General features: G+C 49.3%; 9 protein-coding genes across 9 annotated transcripts; 5 read left to right on the top strand and 4 right to left on the bottom strand.

The window, feature by feature from the left end:
* Window positions 1–397: 397 nt before the first annotated feature.
* Window positions 398–1,267, top strand: N7520_000791 (v-SNARE protein VTI1; the record flags this gene model as incomplete). The annotated part of the gene is made up of 3 exons (XM_057134726.1): window positions 398–577; window positions 715–1,121; window positions 1,180–1,267. The coding sequence occupies 3 exons, from the start codon at window positions 398–400 to the stop codon at window positions 1,265–1,267; spliced, it is 675 nt and encodes a 224-aa protein (XP_057000662.1).
* A 333-nt stretch (window positions 1,268–1,600) lies between these two features.
* Window positions 1,601–2,620, bottom strand: N7520_000790 (DSC3 family protein; the record flags this gene model as incomplete). Its single annotated transcript, XM_057134725.1, has 1 exon — window positions 1,601–2,620. The coding sequence occupies one exon, from the start codon at window positions 2,618–2,620 to the stop codon at window positions 1,601–1,603; it is 1,020 nt and encodes a 339-aa protein (XP_057000661.1).
* Window positions 2,621–3,263: 643 nt separating this feature from the next.
* Window positions 3,264–4,026, bottom strand: isa1 (Fe-binding Fe/S cluster assembly protein ISA1; the record flags this gene model as incomplete). Its single annotated transcript, XM_057134724.1, has 2 exons — window positions 3,264–3,301; window positions 3,360–4,026. 2 exons carry the CDS (start codon window positions 4,024–4,026, stop codon window positions 3,264–3,266), a joined length of 705 nt encoding a protein of 234 aa, XP_057000660.1.
* A 794-nt stretch (window positions 4,027–4,820) lies between these two features.
* N7520_000788 (ARMH3 family protein) lies at window positions 4,821–7,208 on the top strand (the record flags this gene model as incomplete). The annotated part of the gene is made up of 8 exons (XM_057134723.1): window positions 4,821–4,904; window positions 4,970–5,092; window positions 5,142–5,222; window positions 5,275–5,428; window positions 5,482–5,594; window positions 5,645–5,979; window positions 6,030–6,437; window positions 6,491–7,208. 8 exons carry the CDS (start codon window positions 4,821–4,823, stop codon window positions 7,206–7,208), a joined length of 2,016 nt encoding a protein of 671 aa, XP_057000659.1.
* A 1,043-nt stretch (window positions 7,209–8,251) lies between these two features.
* Window positions 8,252–9,954, bottom strand: N7520_000787 (Chromatin modification-related protein eaf3; the record flags this gene model as incomplete). Its single annotated transcript, XM_057134722.1, has 5 exons — window positions 8,252–8,412; window positions 8,465–8,834; window positions 9,026–9,076; window positions 9,381–9,612; window positions 9,800–9,954. The coding sequence occupies 5 exons, from the start codon at window positions 9,952–9,954 to the stop codon at window positions 8,252–8,254; spliced, it is 969 nt and encodes a 322-aa protein (XP_057000658.1).
* Window positions 9,955–10,727: 773 nt separating this feature from the next.
* Window positions 10,728–11,321, top strand: N7520_000786 (Cnl2/NKP2 family protein; the record flags this gene model as incomplete). Its single annotated transcript, XM_057134721.1, has 1 exon — window positions 10,728–11,321. The coding sequence occupies one exon, from the start codon at window positions 10,728–10,730 to the stop codon at window positions 11,319–11,321; it is 594 nt and encodes a 197-aa protein (XP_057000657.1).
* A 643-nt stretch (window positions 11,322–11,964) lies between these two features.
* N7520_000785 (Ctf8 family protein) lies at window positions 11,965–12,426 on the top strand (the record flags this gene model as incomplete). The annotated part of the gene is made up of 1 exon (XM_057134720.1): window positions 11,965–12,426. The coding sequence occupies one exon, from the start codon at window positions 11,965–11,967 to the stop codon at window positions 12,424–12,426; it is 462 nt and encodes a 153-aa protein (XP_057000656.1).
* Window positions 12,427–13,302: 876 nt separating this feature from the next.
* On the top strand, window positions 13,303–13,800 carry N7520_000784 (Dabb family protein; the record flags this gene model as incomplete). The annotated part of the gene is made up of 2 exons (XM_057134719.1): window positions 13,303–13,404; window positions 13,588–13,800. The coding sequence occupies 2 exons, from the start codon at window positions 13,303–13,305 to the stop codon at window positions 13,798–13,800; spliced, it is 315 nt and encodes a 104-aa protein (XP_057000655.1).
* Window positions 13,801–14,185: 385 nt separating this feature from the next.
* On the bottom strand, window positions 14,186–17,096 carry N7520_000783 (putative GTPase activating protein (Gyp5); the record flags this gene model as incomplete). Its single annotated transcript, XM_057134718.1, has 3 exons — window positions 14,186–14,248; window positions 14,305–16,998; window positions 17,064–17,096. 3 exons carry the CDS (start codon window positions 17,094–17,096, stop codon window positions 14,186–14,188), a joined length of 2,790 nt encoding a protein of 929 aa, XP_057000654.1.
* Between the last annotated feature and the right edge of the window lie 233 nt (window positions 17,097–17,329).

The following is a 17,329-nucleotide window of genomic DNA, read 5'->3' as shown; positions in this document are numbered from 1 at the left end:
TAAGACTATCGAATCTGAATATTGTAATTTCTGATTAGTTATGCCCTATGGCCTGACACTTATTCATGTAACCCCCGGCCTCGGCAGGAATCACGTGCAGCTTATCGCCATCTCCAGCCTCCACCTATCCATGAACCCTGTACCTATTGCCTTTTCTCCGAATTAAACCGTCGTGAATATTGACTTCCCGATCATTTTTAGCGAGCATCGAGATTGCAAGGCCACGCCAAAGCGCAGATTCTGGCAAGACTTGAACGAGCTACAACCGGTGCAACCATCATTGATAAAGGTGGAGCCTGCGGATTGATCATACGCAACCGCCTATCGCAACAGGCATCTCACCATCTCTCTCTTTCTTCCTCTCAATCCACCCACCTCACAACAAAACACCCTCAATATGGTCAACCCCCTGGACACGGATGCAGGCTCGGAGATGTTCGCCAGCTACGAGAGTGAACTCAAGCTCATCCAAGCCGATCTGAACCAGAAGCTGGACCAGATCTCCGAAGCCAGCGGTGAGCAGCGCAAATCCGCAATCCGCTCGGCAGAGCTAGTCCTTGATGAGGCAATAGAAATGGTAAGCCTCGCCCCTAGTATTGTCAATCCCGTCTCTCCTCTCTCCATTCAATGTCCCCCGAACAAGCGCCCTCCTCCGCCCCTCCGATACATACAGATCTATAGAATGAATATCAACTAACCACCATATAATATTAGCTGGACCAAATGCGCCTGGAAAAGCAAAATATTCCCTCCGAAGCCCGCTCGAAGATCAACATCCGCTTCCGCAACTACTCCACAGACGTCGACGAGATCAAACGCAAGCTTAGGTCCCTTTCAGATGATCGCAAAGCCCTCTTTGGTGACCGGTACACCGATGAGCCCCAAGATGAACATCTAGAACAACGTCAACAGCTCTTGTCTGGTACAGAGCGGTTGGAGCGCAGCTCGGCGCGGCTACAGCAGAGTCAGCGGACAGCGTTGGAGACGGAGGATGTGGGGCGTGACGTGCTGGCTAATCTGTACGAGCAGCGGCAGACGATCCAGCATACCAGAGACAACCTGCAACAGAGTGAGGGCTATGTTGATACCAGCATCAAGACTTTGAGGGGTATGGCTCGTAGGTACTGTCCTCCTTCTTCCGTTGCTCTTTGTTCGGATTGGATACTGACTATTTGGTAGGATGGCTACGAATCGGATAATTACGATCGCTATCATTACGCTGCTTGTTCTTTTGATTATTGCCGTTATTTACGGGAAATTCCATTAGCGTTGTGACTTTCTGGGCGTTGTGCTCTTTCTATTTGTATCTTTTTGAACATGTATGCTAGTATTGCCGGGCTTGACCAGCTCTAGAGCTTTGGTTTATAGAAACCTGTGGTTATAATCGAGCTCTGGTATCATGAAGACCCTATTTCTCGTACTAGATCTCGGATTCAAGCTCAACTTTCAAAATTTGGATCTCCTGTTCAACGAACCATCATTTACAACCCAATGCGATCAAACAAAACAAAACACCAAGGGTATCATAAACAAATCCCGAAACGCCCAAAGCACTTCAACAACCCAAAATCCGCCGCTCCGGAGCTAATACCTGGAACTCCTAATTCATGATTCTCATAGCCCCAAAAGCCGCATTGACAAGTACCCCCACAAAGACCGCCACACCCTTCCTCCAAGACCAAACACCATCCTCCCTCCGCAACCACATCGCACAGCCAATGGGCCAAAAGAAGCCCATAACCGCACCCCAAAGCATGTCATCCATAGCGCTCCTCGATCCAGACCCCAGACCTCCATCATCATCCCCAATACCCGCACCCTCACCTCCACCCGCCATCCCCGCAGCAGTCGAGCCTTCATCCATCCACCGATCTTCCAGATCGCGCAGCTCTTCCCCACTAGGCATAGTATCCGGAGTACGAGAAACAGACTGCACAGCCAGAAACTGAGAACGTAAAGCCGTCACCTCCGCCGCGGTGAAACCGGCTGTCAAAAGGCGATCGAAGCCGCGGGGCGCTGGGGTTGTAGTTGTTTGAGGCGCCGAGCGCGATGGGAACATAGATGAGCCACCGCGGTGGGGGATTGACGTAGTAGTAGATAGTAAAGATGATACATTCTGGGTCTCCTTTTGGCTTTGTAGATGTGTTGTTGCGATGTCCGCTTCCGCGGCTAAATCGGCTTCTGAAAGCGCGATGTCGCCAATGGAGCAGTGGATGTATATTCTTGGGCGTTGATCGCGGACGGGCTGTTTACCTTTATCTTTGGGCTTGAAATCTGAGGTATTTTGGGCGTCGCTCTCGGGACTTGTGTAATCATCGTGGGGGTCTTCATCTTCTGCGGGTCGTGGAGTTCTAGATGGTGAAGGCGCGAGCTTGAGAGAGGTTGCGAGGGCGGCTGTATCTTCTAGTCCACGGCCTGCATAGATTAGGCGTAGGCGGTGCGATGAGAGGGATGATGGGAGCTTTGCCCGAATTAATTGCTTGAGTCCTGCGCCGGTTGTTTTGTCGGGTGATGGGACATCGAGTGGGAGGTCGGGGATTGAAGCGGAGAAGCGGACAGTGATGAGGAGGTCGGAGACAGGGTCGTTGGTGTAGGAAGAAAGGAAGGTAGATGACGACATACTGTCTCGCTTTAAATCGAAGCTAGGGTATGTATTGCCTAGATGTTTCAAAGAAAATGCCTATACTTCAAGATGTTGGGGTTGATGTGGTCTGGATGCATGATTCCGCCCCATTATGCCGTCATGTGACATGATCAACGTTCACATTGTTCTCATTTAAGGTTATCAATATCAGAAGATTAGATCCTGATTTCATTTGGGCATAATTCTAGATGTAATTTAATGTACCTGTGAGAAGACATCTCGAGTGGGCCTTGAGATCTACTGTTGGCGGTGTTGTCTACATCAGAGTCCATTAGGCTAGTCTATACAAATGATATGATATTTGAGTTCATAATATTTCACAGATATTTCGCGTAGAAATGAAGATGAATGGCCAACAGACCTTCATAGCCTCTATAGCAAGCTAGAAGAGGTCCATGGTATCAAATCCACCCGTGGCCTCCTCGTGAAGACAGGGTGAGCGATACCGACAAAAAAGATAGCAAGTGGAGAGAACTGCATCAACTGGATATCAAGCGTATGTACTTGACCGAACAAAGCGGCCACAAGTCCCAAAAACCGTTATGATAGAAAAGAAAAACACCGTCCGATGCACCGAAGGAAGACGCCGAGACCCGAAGAAAACATGTCGAAAGAGCGCTTATACCATGAACGATTCACCGCATCCGCATTGTTCCTCTATTACTGGTTAGCACACGTTGCCAGGGAATTTCCCCGAGGAGAATGAAACACTCACTAATGTTGGGGTTGCGGAAGATAAATTTTCTGCTCAGCTTATCTTCTTGCCAGTCCATCTCGCTGCCAATGATGCTGAACAGAGCCTTGCTATCGATCAGAACCTTCACACCATCCTGCTCCACCACTTCGTCGAACTTTGCTGGCTTTTCCACGTACTCAAGGTGATAGGCCAGACCCGAGCAGCCCCGGTTTTTCACTCCAACACGAATGAACTTTGGCTCGGGTTGATCCATAAGCTTGCGCAGTTGCTCAGTGGCCATATCGGAAAGTTTCATGGCCGCCTTTCTTGCTCGCAATGGCCGACGAGGCTTTCCGGTCTTGGAGGCAGTGGACGAAGCGGGTTTGGGTTTTTGAGCCTCGCTTTCCCGAGAAGCGCTAGTGCTGGGGGATGTTGATTTTGCTTGTGATGGCGAGGTCTGTAGACTCTCTCCAGGAAGAGGGAAATCGGCCGAGATCAGAGAGTCTGAGCCACTGGGGCTACGAGGAGGCGGGAAAGACGAAGGGAGAGTGTGTGGACGGTAGGCGGTTGCAGTTTGCATGTCACGCTTGGATGATTGGTAGGCATTCCCGTATGATGAGAAGCAACGCACGGCGGGGGAGCATAGTGTAGGCGAAGGCTTCGCCCATCGGAGAAGTGTGGCGGATGATGTCACAGAACGCTGCATGGTGGTGAGACTGGTTGTCGAGGGTGGGAATGAAATATTTAACGGGGCCTCGACGGAAATTGGCTATGAACACATATGAAGGTCGATTTCAGCGTTAAAATGTGGAAGTGAATGACCAAGACAAGGAGAGAAGAGTTGTTTAATCGAGTTCCCCGGTGACTTCTCGGGCGATTAAGTAAGACTGGTTGCATGATGAGGGTTCAGCCAATCACCGTACAGGTGTTTCTACACACGGTGGCGCCACTCTTGATGTTGAATGCACGGACTAATGATAATCGATTACTTAAATTAAGTGACATTATGGGGACCATTGACGGTTGAGGATCCAGAAATATCCCTTCAACCCTATTGGAGATTTGGTTTTGTTTCCGATTGTTCTGTTCTTTATATTTCATCCTATCCCTGTCCCTGAACCTGATTAGATAATTGAGCGTTTATCGGCAGCTGAGTCATCTTGTATTCCGCTGTAAACGTGACTTTGATGCCCGATGTCCGGAGTTAAACTCAGCCCCTTTGATAGTGTGCGTGACCAGGTTGTATTGAGGAAAAAACAAAGAATACATGGTTAATAAGCTAATAGTCAATACTATAAGACTTCATCCAAACATAAAATAAAATTACATAGAAAAATATCCAAATCCATTGGGAATGTAAAATGAAAGGACATGTGGCTGGATCCGCTGACAAAAGTGGCTGGTGCCTTGGCCACTTGAGATGAACGCTCGAAGGAACCTTCCCTCCATATTTTAATATTTAATTATTCGGTGATCGATCTGCCGATCATCTGAGACATGATGGAGGCTTCGCCGCTTACACAGCAGACGAGACCGGACACTTTCCAACCAAAGATCGTCCAGCTCTACGAGTCACTCTTTAAAGTATGCCCCCACGATGACCCTGAGTTCTCCAATTTGATAGAGCCGCATATACTGACTATCCGCAGTCGACCGAGGATGCAGAACACTCCGAGGGCTTCTGGCGAGAGTTTTTTCTACTGCCACCAGATGGAGGCCAGCTTCATGTTTTGCTAGACAAGTTAAGCCCCGACGAGACGCTGGGCCTGCAGGTTAGAGCCCCGACCTTTACCACATGTTCAAAGAACTGATTTGAAGTAGACGCAATCTCAACAGCTCTTTGCCCGAGCAATCCGTGAGGCTGCGGCTGGGGTCGCGCCTGCTGATTCCTATGCACTAGATGTGAGTGCCCCGCCATTCAGATCGAAACCTATCATTGACTGATGTTCTCTAGACCTTGACTATCTTCTTGACCAGTATTCTGAGCAAAAAGTACACCAATCCTAGCTCAGATGTGATCAATATTCTCGCCGGCCTTGACGAGGTTGATCACGTCATCTCCGAGTTTGTCTCTGTCTTGGACGGAATCATTCGCAATGGCTCTAGCTGTGAGTATCCGTGCTGAATCATGTATATTACAAAGACTCATCTTGTTATACAGTGGAATTGCGCCGTAAAGCAATCCGAGTCGCCATTGCTATGACGAGCGGGGCATACAAGACCAGCCTCGTCTCTTATTTCACACACCGCGATTTGTTCCCATCTCTGATGAAGGTAGGAACAATTCAGTGCCCCCAAAGATACTCGGTACCTAACGATAGCAGTATGTTCACGACTCTGATGACCCTATGCAAGTGTTCGATCCGTTCCTTCTCCTGGGACTATTGGCGAACTACAACAAATTTGAATTTCAAAACCTCTATCAACTTCGACTCGATGATTTTGTCAACGAGTTGAGCATTGAGCAGGTTGCTAAAGGTGTTGGCCTCGCCTGTGGCGGACTGCGAAATGGCTACATTGCCGTGCAGGATGACATACCCGAAGGCTGGTCCTTGAAAAACACTTTGATCTTCTTTGGGCTTCGGGCTCTCGCGCCTGGCGCGCGGGATAAGGCTAACCCGCCCAGTGCGGAGGAAGCAAAGGCCATGTTCGCTGCTCTGTAAGGTCTTCTCACATGATCAATTTCTGCAGACACTGATAATTTGCCAGACCCGCTCACGAAGCCGCTATCTTGTTGGCAACTTATGACTTTGCGAACTCTAACAAACTATTTGGTTACCATATGGTTCACCACATCCCCGAAAAGAATGAGGAATCTCCCTTTTCTAGCTTCCTGTCTCTGTCTTCATATCTTCTACAACACGCCTATCGATCGGTGCGGGTGGCACACTATGCTGAGCTGGGTTTGTTCACCCTGCGTATCCTTGTTGAGGACCCAACTCTCTGCAAGCACATCTGTAGCGAAGATGGTAAACGCAGAGTCCGAATTTGTCGCCAGAAGCAGCCATATCTCCCAGTAGTTGGCGGAGACCGGGTGCTCGCCACCGTCATCTTCGACATAATGATCGACACAATCACGCATAACCTTCGGCGACGATTGGACGTCAACATCTACAGGTACCCGGCATCCCAATAATCAAATGATCCCACGCAATGCTAACAACGCCTAGCCACACCGTTGCCATCACACTGCGCCTCCTAACCTACCTCTCAATGAACAAAATCCGACTAAATTATCATTGGTCCGAACTCTGGCGCACGCTCCTCTCCCTCATGCGCTTCTTAACAACATATGCCACCGATCTAACTACAAACCCCCAAATTCACACTCTAACAAGCTCACTCGCCGATCTCCTCGCCTTCTGTGTTTCAGGCGGTGACACCTTCCTCCCCGATCCAGCCTCCTACGATGACCTCTTCTACAAGCTCGTCGAAACCGGCCCCGTAATCTCCAAATTCCGAGCCATGTACGCCCTCACCCGCTCAACCACAGGAGCCCAGGGCTCATCCGCTCCAGTCCCAGACGCAGCGATTCTCCAGAAAACGGATCTCCACGCAGCGGCCATCGATACCCTGCTCAGTGTTTCCACACATTTCTACACACTTCTCTTTCAGTCCGATGGTTCCGATCCTACAGCGCCTGCCACTGTAGCTGCCAGTCCCAAAACAGACGGCGAGCCTACGCCTGTGGCATTACCTTCCATCAAGAAGAAGAACCTCAGTCCGCGAGAGGTTCATCGAATTATCAAGCAGGGGTACGAGACGCTTAGTATCCAGCCACCAGAGGGATTGAGTGCGTGGTCGAAATGGAGAGAGACGGATTGGAAGACCGAATTGAAGAAAGCGGCGCGGGTTGCTGTTGAGGATGCGAGGCAGCTGGTTGCATAGGTTGGATATTGGATAGTTCTCTTTTTGCCTTCTCTTTCATTGTGCAAGCTGGACATTCTAGGATTAGGATACCTGGGGGCTGGCTGGGTCAGGGATTTGATACATATTCAAATATGGATGGGTTCGCCAGGAGCACTCGGGATGGGATGGAGCACTACGCAGAGCCTAGACACTTTCTTTCAGTCAGGTCTACTGGACTCGGAACTTTCTTGGTTTTCTGAGATATCCCAGTAGAAATTTTTTAGTTCATTTTGACATCCATGGAATTGTACATATATCCACGTTAGAGTAATCTCGGAAGGAATGTCTAGACCAGACCAGTCCAGTGATTTGAGTTCAAAATGTATGTGTATACACATCAAACACCAAATACATTTACTTAAAATGTCATAAAGGATCTACTACATAATTAGCATGCCCGGGGTCCTTAAGAAGATCAAAACTGAGATAGCACGTCTGCGTCGATCCTGTGAATTATCAAACATCCTCGAGTCATAATCATCATTCTAGTGTGTAGTCGACTTGGTCATAGTGCTGCAGTCGTCATATACGGGCACTAGACACCCATCTAGAAGTATCAAGTGCTAGCCGTAGAGATGGTAGGAGAGAGAAGCGAGAGAAAGCATAGAAAAGAAAAAAAGTGAGCCCTCAAATGGGAAAAATGAGAGCTGATTGTAAGACTACGAATGAGAGAATGCGTATCACGAGGTGACTGGGTTTTTTCCTTCTGAAGTCTCTCACTCCCCACTACGTACGCTACCTTGCAGTTGTTAAATCTTTAATGCTTGAGGAAGTAATTTTAGCACAGATGAATTGCTTGGATTTCGCGGGACAGGCTATGTGAGTACTTGTGATTGAACGCTGAATTTGGGGACGTGGGACATGGAAGCATGAGTTGGTAAGGATACAGTTTTTTTTGTTTCATTTTTTGTCATGGTCACCCCCGAGTCATAGCAAGGAAAAATAAATAATAGGTATCAAGATAATGGATACAGACAGCGCACAAGTACAGGTAGACACAGAACGGATCAAACATCCCCGAATCAGGTCTCTTCTTCGATCTCCGTCGCGGAGATGTACTGGGTGGTGAAGTACTTCTCCGAGTTCCGGCTCAGCCAGATGGAGAATTTTGAGAGCTCCTCATGGGAGCGCCCAGTGCTCTTGTACTCCATGTTGGTCTGAGCCAGGAGCTCGGGCAGGAGGCCTTGGTGATATTAGATTGGAAAGTCATTGAGAAGGTGAGGGAGGGAGCTTACTCAAAAGGCGGATCAAATGCTCGCCGCCATACACGTGGATGGGGCTCTTGTCCTTCTGCCCCATATACTTCTTCTTGAGCACGCGGTATTGCTGGCGCTCGTACCGGTAGAGGAGGAGTTTGTCGAGGACGACCTCAAAGTACTCGGACAGGCCGGCGATGACTTCGTCCATGACACTGACATCGACGTGGTGGCGTTTGGGAAGCTCCTCGGCGCGCCAATCCTGGAGAATGTCGTAGACCGTCTTGGTGGCGGGCAGTTGGACCACCGAGCCGTTCTTGGTAACGCGCTCCCAATCATCGACAATCAGGGACTTGATATTATCGGGCATGACAATGCGAATTGAAGGGCGGGCTTGGAACACCTCCTCCTGCTTTTTGGTCAGTTTGATGAAAATAGAAATATGGCTAATCAACATTGGGCAGATAAAGGGTTTTTCGTTGCACACAAGTAGCTCCTAGGCCATATCCTGGTGAGCCTGCATAAGAGCTTGGTTCTGGGCTTCATTCGGGGCTTGACTTCGGATCTCGAGGTCCTCATAAGTGGTTCTACAAATCATACCAGAAGATTCTCCAAGCTGAGGTGATCAGCACGGGTCCGAGCCTGAGTGATCTGGTGTATGTGGTGATTACGTTCATAGTAAATCGTGAGATCATAAACCCAAAAGCTGTCCCACGTGCGGCGAAACCGAGACCAGTGAATCATGATGGTGATGATGCTCGGAGCTTTGGCAACCGGATGGATGGATGATGTAGAAACGAAAAGTGTGGGATAGATGAGAATGAGAAGAGGGGGTTGGAATAGCAGGAGGGTTGAAGGAACAGAGAGATTGGGGATAATGGGTTGGGACGTGACGAGACACAACAAAACCCAACGACTAAGCACGACTAGGCAGCGATGGGGGACAGTCACTCACTCGTTCAATGTCATTTTCCCGTACACGCTTGTTACCTCTAGCGGAGACAGAGTTACCACGCTCCTCGCTGTCACGCACTGAGCTGCGTTCCGACATGGCTCGCTTCTTCGTGCCGGGCTTCACGTTCTTTGCGCGAAGGGAAGCTTCAGCCTCACGTCGAATATTGGCAGCGAGCTCACGGTTCTCGTCGCTCCATTTGCGTAGACGATCTTCAAGAACCCAATCATCCCAGCTGCAAACTACTTGTCAATAACGAGGTCCCCAAGTGGAAAATGTTCAGGCATACCGCCTATTCTTCCTTTGTGTGGTTTAGTATTGGACCCCAGGCAGAGATTGCAGGCAGGGCTAGGGACACGGACTCCTCCAACACATGAACAGGGCGACATGCTGATGAAAAAGACAGATAATGAGGGACTTACGTATTCTTCCAGCCCTTATAATGCACCAGGTACTCGAACGGGCTTTTCTTATCCGAGGCATCCTTGTGCCGCAAATCAAGGATCTTGGCCTCATATAGAATGTCGTGATGGAAGCACAGGACTTTCTCGTCCTTGGCATAATTTGTCGGGGCCATTCTGGAGATGAAAATGATGAAGTGGGGTTAGAAACCCAAGGGAGAAGAATCCCGAAGGATTGAGAACAGAAGAAGAAGAAGAAGAAGGGGAAGGGTTGAGGTGACGTTGAGATCGTCGACGACTAAGCGCCGAGAATTTTGAAAATTCCTGTGAGCGATCGAGTCTTTCGAATCGACTGGACAAAAACAATGAATCGATTCAGGCCGTGTTCAGGCCGTGTCCAGGCCGTATTCGAGTAGAGTTGTTCAGATTAACCTGATTTTCTTGATATCAGGCGACCACACCCTCGCAAGTAGAACAATGAATCCACTATGCAGATAATTTGTTCCCAGAAGTTTGGAATTTTCTCTTTCAGGTATTTTGAATTACAGGGCTTTGTAAGCGGGTTGAAGTTAGAAGTTGAAGTTGAGGTTCGTGGTTGTGAAAAGGCGGAACGTCGCCCCTTGGAAGAAACTCACCAAATCACCAAAATCATCAAACACCTAATTTTTCTCGGTCCACAGGAAACACAATCATCCACCACCACCTGTTAAAACCAGCCAAAATAATTCTTGACTTTTGAGGTCTTAAGTCATTAAGGAATTAAGTTACATCTACCCAGATTGTTTTCCGGGACCCGGTGCATGCGCTTCAGTCCACTGACGCCACCATCAACACGCGACTATTGCTGAAGCAAAGAAGCTACCAGTCTTAAAACCGTGGCTTTTACGTGTTAATTTGTCATCTGAAGACATCTGAACGCGTTGGGTACATCATCTCCAAATCCTCCACAATGGCACCCTCCGAGGAGTCTATCCTGAGCAACTTTCTGCTTGTCCCAGCTTCACTGCCCACAGTTTTGTCATTGCAGAAATTTACAGAGCTATTTCCTAAGCGTCTGAGAAATCATCCACATATTCGATCCTTGTATCGGGAGCTGCAACAGACCCGAGAACATGACATGGATCAAGTGAATGAAAATATTGATAATGAGATTCAGCAAGGTGAACGCCAGAGAGCGGAGCTCCACAAAGCCAGCTTGGCAGCTGGTGTGGAAGCAGCCAATGAAGATGAACAGCGGGAGGTGGATATGGATCTTCATCTGTTTGGACAAACTGCCCTCAATCTCCAGGATTATCATTCTGTAGAGAGTCTTCTGACTGAAATGGAGACAGCTTGTGCCCATATACAGGAAGAGATCGATGATATGGACCAGGACTCTAAGGGTCTGGTGGCTCAACTCAGTACCACGGTAGGAGATTTGAGTGACCTTCGCTATGGGAAGTTTGCAGGTCCTGGTTCTGCTAAGGATGTGGCAGAGCAAAGTATCAATGCTCTGCAGAACCTGGAGGATACTTGCTATCAGAAGAGTATGCCAGGTGCTTGATGGTATCTAATGCCATTTGAAACAAACCTCCAAGCCATGTTTGATGCTCAAGGTAGGCAGCTCAGTTCTCACTCGGGAGTTTAGCGCTAACTCTGCAATAGATTTTTCTTAATGGGCTATACACACATATCATAACAAATATTACACACTTGAATCTGGATGAGAGCCATGATTTATCTGGCCCCAACAGCACCGGCTTTCCAGCAATCTGTACCCAGTCATCACGGTGGCAATTGCAGAATTTTTACAGGAGCAATATCGGTGCCCAGTATTACTGGTGCGGCATTCGACCCGCCTTTCCTCCGATCAAATGCAGAAAGTCTCGTCAAACGATCCGACGCGGCCCAGGTGAAGCACGACCTCAAACGAACAGATGCATGTATGCGCAAGGCCTGCCAATTATGCTGAGAATTGGGATGATTCAATAAGATTCGATTATTTTCAATGAATTTCCAGTAATTAAACCCTTTTCAGACAAAAGTACCCCTGGTGAAGTCTTGATAAATCATAATCTAAATTCCATGCTATTACTATGGCCTTATCGCTTCCATTTACGGTATGAATGCGAAATGTGGGGTCACGCGGTCGCGTCGCGTCAACCTCACCAACCCAAACCACTACAACCTCACCACCACAAACCACCATGCCGACCATACGCCTCCATCCTCAATCATCTCCAAAACCAACACCAACTCCCTACCCCCTTACCAACCCCCTCCCTCAACTCCTCCAGACCCCTTCAGGCCTCGCCCTGCTCGAGCTCCAAGGCACAATCAATCTTCCCTCAACAGAGCGCGATGAATGGGATCCCGCACCAGAACCTCAATCACCCAATGGTACATCTTATGAAACCCCGATCGGTAAACTCATGTTCCCGGATTATTCGGCCCTAAACCCCGATGACACCAAGTGGATGAAACGCGCATATCTCTATGTGGGCCGGTACCAGCGCATGACGGGGGAAGTGAAGAAATTGCCCAAGCCAATTGCTCTTTTGCAGAAACGACCTTCTTCATCTGCGGAGATTGAGGAGTTGGAAGTTGTGGAGATTGTGCGGTATAAGGTGTTTTTCAAGAACCGGCCGGAACCTGTGAACAATATTTGATTGGCTCGGTTTCTTGGAATACTTTCTCAATGATGCTCTTGGTCAAATAATGCCATCGCATATCGGTTTCTTGCGGTGATGTCTACATCTACCACGTGTGCGGTCTCGACCTTTGAAGGTCTCGCTGAAACCCGTCGCACAACCACAATGGTCGAACTTCAACTCAGGCTCATCAGTCGATGATATTTATAACATTCGGCAGTGTTGGTGAAGATAACCTCGTGAAGGAAGAACCTGGGGGAATGGTCGTCAACCATGACACTTGACACAATGCCACCTTGTGAGGCCAAGAAGGGCTTAATGATATAATGACGGAATGAACTCAATACAGCCTCAATGTTTGTTATAGTATGAGCGGCATTTCCCAAGATTGACCTAATGCAAGTCGCATGGACCAATCCTTAACTTTATCCCGTATATTTAGTAACATTTCTTTACCCGTGGGACCTGCAATAACCGGGCGGAATTATGCCACAAATGAGCCCTGGAAGTATTCCGCACTCCCAACCCCAAGCCAAACAACAATCACAATTCAAAGTACCAGTCCAAGGATCAAAAACGATACAAAATGACTGAAAACCATATTCAAGTACAAATTCTATGCCAAATTCCATCTAGATCCCCTCAACGACATAACTAACAAAGTAAACCCCCCCCGTCCGAGCCATCCCGGTCCGTCGGAACGTCATCAAGAAACCCCGCAGGTACCGAAGCTCTGAACCCGATCGCTCGAATCCCGCATTACATTGTCATGCTAATATAAAGGGCCCCTCAATGCCCCGCCTACCCTTACCATTGCTTTTACCATTGTCATCCTTCCGCAACATCTCCATCCGACCCCAGCTCTTCCGCACATTCACCTCCACACCCGCAGCCATGGCACCCATCGAGCGCATCACTCTCTTCAAGATCCCTAACGACGCCGACGCTGACCGTCTGCTGGAGCAGTACAAAATTCTAGCAAAGACTGCTTCTAAGGTATGTCATGCATCTCATTTGTTTCTCTTTGTCGTCTTTATCGGAACGGACTGGCCTCTTCGGTTCAATTCATTGCCGATATACCCACCCAGCTTTTGTTGTTCATTTTAGACACTTTCTTCGGTCCTGCGGGATATCATCGTACTCGAGAAATCCGGAAACTGACAATGGACTTTATTTCAGGATGGAAAGCCCTACATCGTTGCCGCTGCCGCTGGCAAGTCCATTCCCGATCCCCGCAACCGCGGCTTCAATATCTCCGTGAAGACAACTTTTGCTTCAATGGAGGACATGAAGTACTATGATACAGAGTGTGAGGCTCACAAGGAGCTTAAGGCACTTGCGGGACCTATGAAGGAGGATGTGATGACCACATTCTACGAGAGTGTTCTTTAAGTTATAGCTTGGTGGGATTGTACATAAGTCTCTATATAAAAAACGATTCATTCCGGATGTACACTGCATACATCTAGTATGCTTCCTCAGTCAAAAGTCACAATCCAGAGAGCCGAAGAAAAAATAGTAAGACACGCACAAAAAGAAAAGGACGGGGAACAACGCAAGGGAAACACCTATGCTTTTAACAACGGCATGCTAGAACAACGGCTGGAACGGAGTACAGGGTCGTAAGAGATAGGGAGAATCGATGTAAGCCCAAATGGAGGAAGGAAAAGACAGCAGATATCCGGCCTATGGGTATGATGTTGAGTAATCGCAGATTGAATCGACATCAACGCTGGAGAAATATACAGAGTGAAGAAGAATTCGGCGGTGGAGAAGATCAATCGAGGGCCCGGCGAAGGTCGCTCCATTTCTGGCGGAGCGTCTCGTGGTTCTCTGACAACTGTAGCAGGTGTGGTTAGTTACTGGACAGATGAGAGCAGATAAAGCTTCACATACCTCGGCCCACTTCATCTTCGTTGAAACTAGCTCCTTCTCCATCTCAGCCATGGAGTCCTCCATCGCCCGGTTTTCGTTCTGCACCTCAATGTTCCGTTTCATGATCCGCTCCATCTCCATGCGCAGTTTGCCCTCCACTTCACCAGGTTGCTTATCCACCACGACCTTTAGCTCGGCAACTTGGAGCTTCAGAGCATCAGTCAAGTCACGCAGTTCCTCATTCTCTACCTTGGCATGAACCAATTCTGAAGCGAGCTGCACATGCTCCTTGTCTGAGGCCTCAGCGCGCTCCTCGAGCAAGCGCACTCGGGCAGCCTGCGTTGCCACGGTGTGTCGCAAATTCTCCAACTCAGTCTCACGCTCCTTCTCCGTCCGAGTCTTCTCCTCCCACTCAGCAGTATAAACTTTGATCATATCTTGGGTGAGGGGGACGTCGCAGGCATCCTGGACTAAGATATCGGCTCGGTAGACCTCCTTATCGGCAGCTCCAGAGCTTCCAAAGAAACCCGACTCTAAGATAGATGTTGCCGAAGGTTGCTTATCGATGTATGCGTCGAACAGGCGCTCCTTTAGGAAGGTAGTGAGCGTGCTCATATCCTTCATCCCCAGCAGTGCCTCAGCATTGCGTCTCATGATGGCAATAGAAAACCTGAGAATGGTGCGTTCAAGACCCTCCTCAAAGATCAGGTCGTAAATACGAAGGACGAGCTGCAATGGGAATCGATAGGCGAACAATGTCAAGAACCACTGCGTAGCATATAGTTGCGGGGGAACGCCATGTCGGCGGAGGTGACAGTAAAGGGCTGGTTCCAAGTCTTCTAAAAGTCGTTCAAATTGGTAGAGACTGCGGTGAAGTCCAGGCATGTCCGCAATAAACATCTCGCGAAGCCCATATTTATTCATGAGCTTGACAAGAAGCTCGAATGCCTCAGCTTCATCCATGTTGAACAGCAGGGGCATGACAATGAAATTCATGCCCTGTGCATAACCCACGGCCTCATCGTACAGGGCATAGGCTTTGCACAGGCCATACAGACTCTCCTGGCTGCCCTGTGAGACAAAATATTTCGAATAACTTGTGCGCGAACCCAGATCCCGGCGGATGACCTTTTCCAGCTTCTGCAACGCAACTCCCTCGTCCTTGGCCCTTTTTACACGAGCAGTTTCGCTGGCTAGCTGTTCCTTGGCCCACTTCTCTGGATCAGTCTCATGGGAGGGACTGGTCGAATGCGTGGCAGATCCTGAATGGTCAGATCGAATTGACGAGCGTGAGGATGAGTTTGATTCCTCGATAATCCCATTGATCTGGCCGTTTGATGGCCGACGCTCCTTGTCCGTCCCACGCGCTACCAAGTCTCGGTAGATATCCTCCAATTCACCAGCGTGGCAATCCGCCAAGATCTGCCAAATAACACCTCGAATAGTCTGTGGAATACCCCTCTTTATGGCCGAATTCAACTCCTCCGAATTCAACAGCGCCTGAGGTCCGTTGTTGACGAGTGACTGCCAGAGTTCCCAGTCCACGGGTGTCGAGGCGTCGTCTGCTGACCTGGCGAACCCAGAAACTGTACCCGGGGCAAGATTGGGGTTGATCGTCGTTGGATCTGCAGTTCCGGGGGAGGTTGCTCCCGAGGCAGTAGTAGGTGGGTGCAAAATGACATCCTCATTTTCTTCCGGAATAATTGGGGGACTCATTCCAGGATGACTGAAGCTAGGAGGTTTCGATCGTGCACCCGCTTCCTCGTGCTCAGCCCAGGCAGTATCCTCCCGCATACGCAGCAATTTGAATTGGTCCTTCAAGCTATTGCGTCGTGGCCTCTTCGAGTTGACACTTGACGCATCTCCATCTGTCACAAGGTCCAGGTTACTGGCGATGGTTGATACTGAAGTGGAAGTATTTCGCCTGGATCCAACCGGAGGCGGGGACTTGACTTCTTTTGCTGAAATCGAGCTCCGAGAGAACCACGCGAAGGGGCCGCTGGATTTGCGAGATAAGGGAGGAGGAGGAGGCGGGGGAGGATTTTTGTTGATGGGAGGGGGGGCCCATGGCAAGGACGGTAGGCTTCCAGATAGGCCCTTCAAGCCAGAGCTAGGCGGAGAAGCAACATCGTCTTTGGGGGGTACGGGAGGTAGTTCCGGCTTGGTTTCGATAGTGTCAATAATTGGCACATCCTCCTTGCTGGTTGTTAGGACCACCTCGTCAAGGGACGAGGCAGACGATAAACGGTGGGAGGTGAGTAGGGGTGACTTCTGTGCAATGTTCCGATCAGACGCCTCTTCTTCGCCTATCCCATCCAACCCAACAGGTTCAGGTAGGTCTTCAACCTCGATGTGCTGGTCTGCCTCATCGTCATGTTCCACTTCGGCCGTCTCAAGCTTCAGTTCGTCGCCAAGCTCTTGCTCCTGCAGCTCCTCGGCCTGCTCCTCCGCAACCTCCCCATCGTCTTGCTGCTTCCCCTTTTTCTTGTTTTTCTTCTTATTTTTCTTCTTAGGTGTAGTCGATTCACTTCCGTTGTCCTCCTCTTCTTCCTCCTGCTCGACCTGCGATTCAGAAGGAAGCGGCGGCTTTTCTGTTAATTCTGGTGACGCACCCACCCCCACGGGCGGGCTATCGGTCAATGACCGTGCTGACGAGGACTGAGGAATGGTCACACGGGGGTTCTCAATGGATTCGGGGGCATCGTCGAACGACTCCTGAGAGCAAGTCAGCATAGGAACACGGTGTATAGAATCTGAAACGAGGGGATATCACAACTTACCCCTTCGTAGTCACGACTGTTCCGGGCCGACATATCGAACGCAGCTCACGAGTACATGCAATCAGGATATAACCATAAGACCCAGGAAGCAGGAAGCCTCAGGGGTCATTAGGAGAAAAATGGGAGGGAGGAAGAATGAGCCAGCGTGAAAGGAATTTGGGGATTGTTAGTTTCGTAGTTTCGTAGTGATGGTAAATCGAGGGACCAGGCACGGGATCTGATTGGCTGGGGAAATCACTATGGGGCTCCTGTCGATCGGGAACGTT

This window comes from Penicillium odoratum (assembly GCF_028828045.1).
Source record: "Penicillium odoratum strain IBT 22623 chromosome Unknown utg000001l_segment0_segment0, whole genome shotgun sequence".
Lineage (NCBI taxonomy): Eukaryota > Fungi > Ascomycota > Eurotiomycetes > Eurotiales > Aspergillaceae > Penicillium > Penicillium odoratum.
The sequence above is the reverse complement of the archived record's forward strand: the minus strand, read 5'-3'. Positions and strand labels throughout refer to the sequence as shown.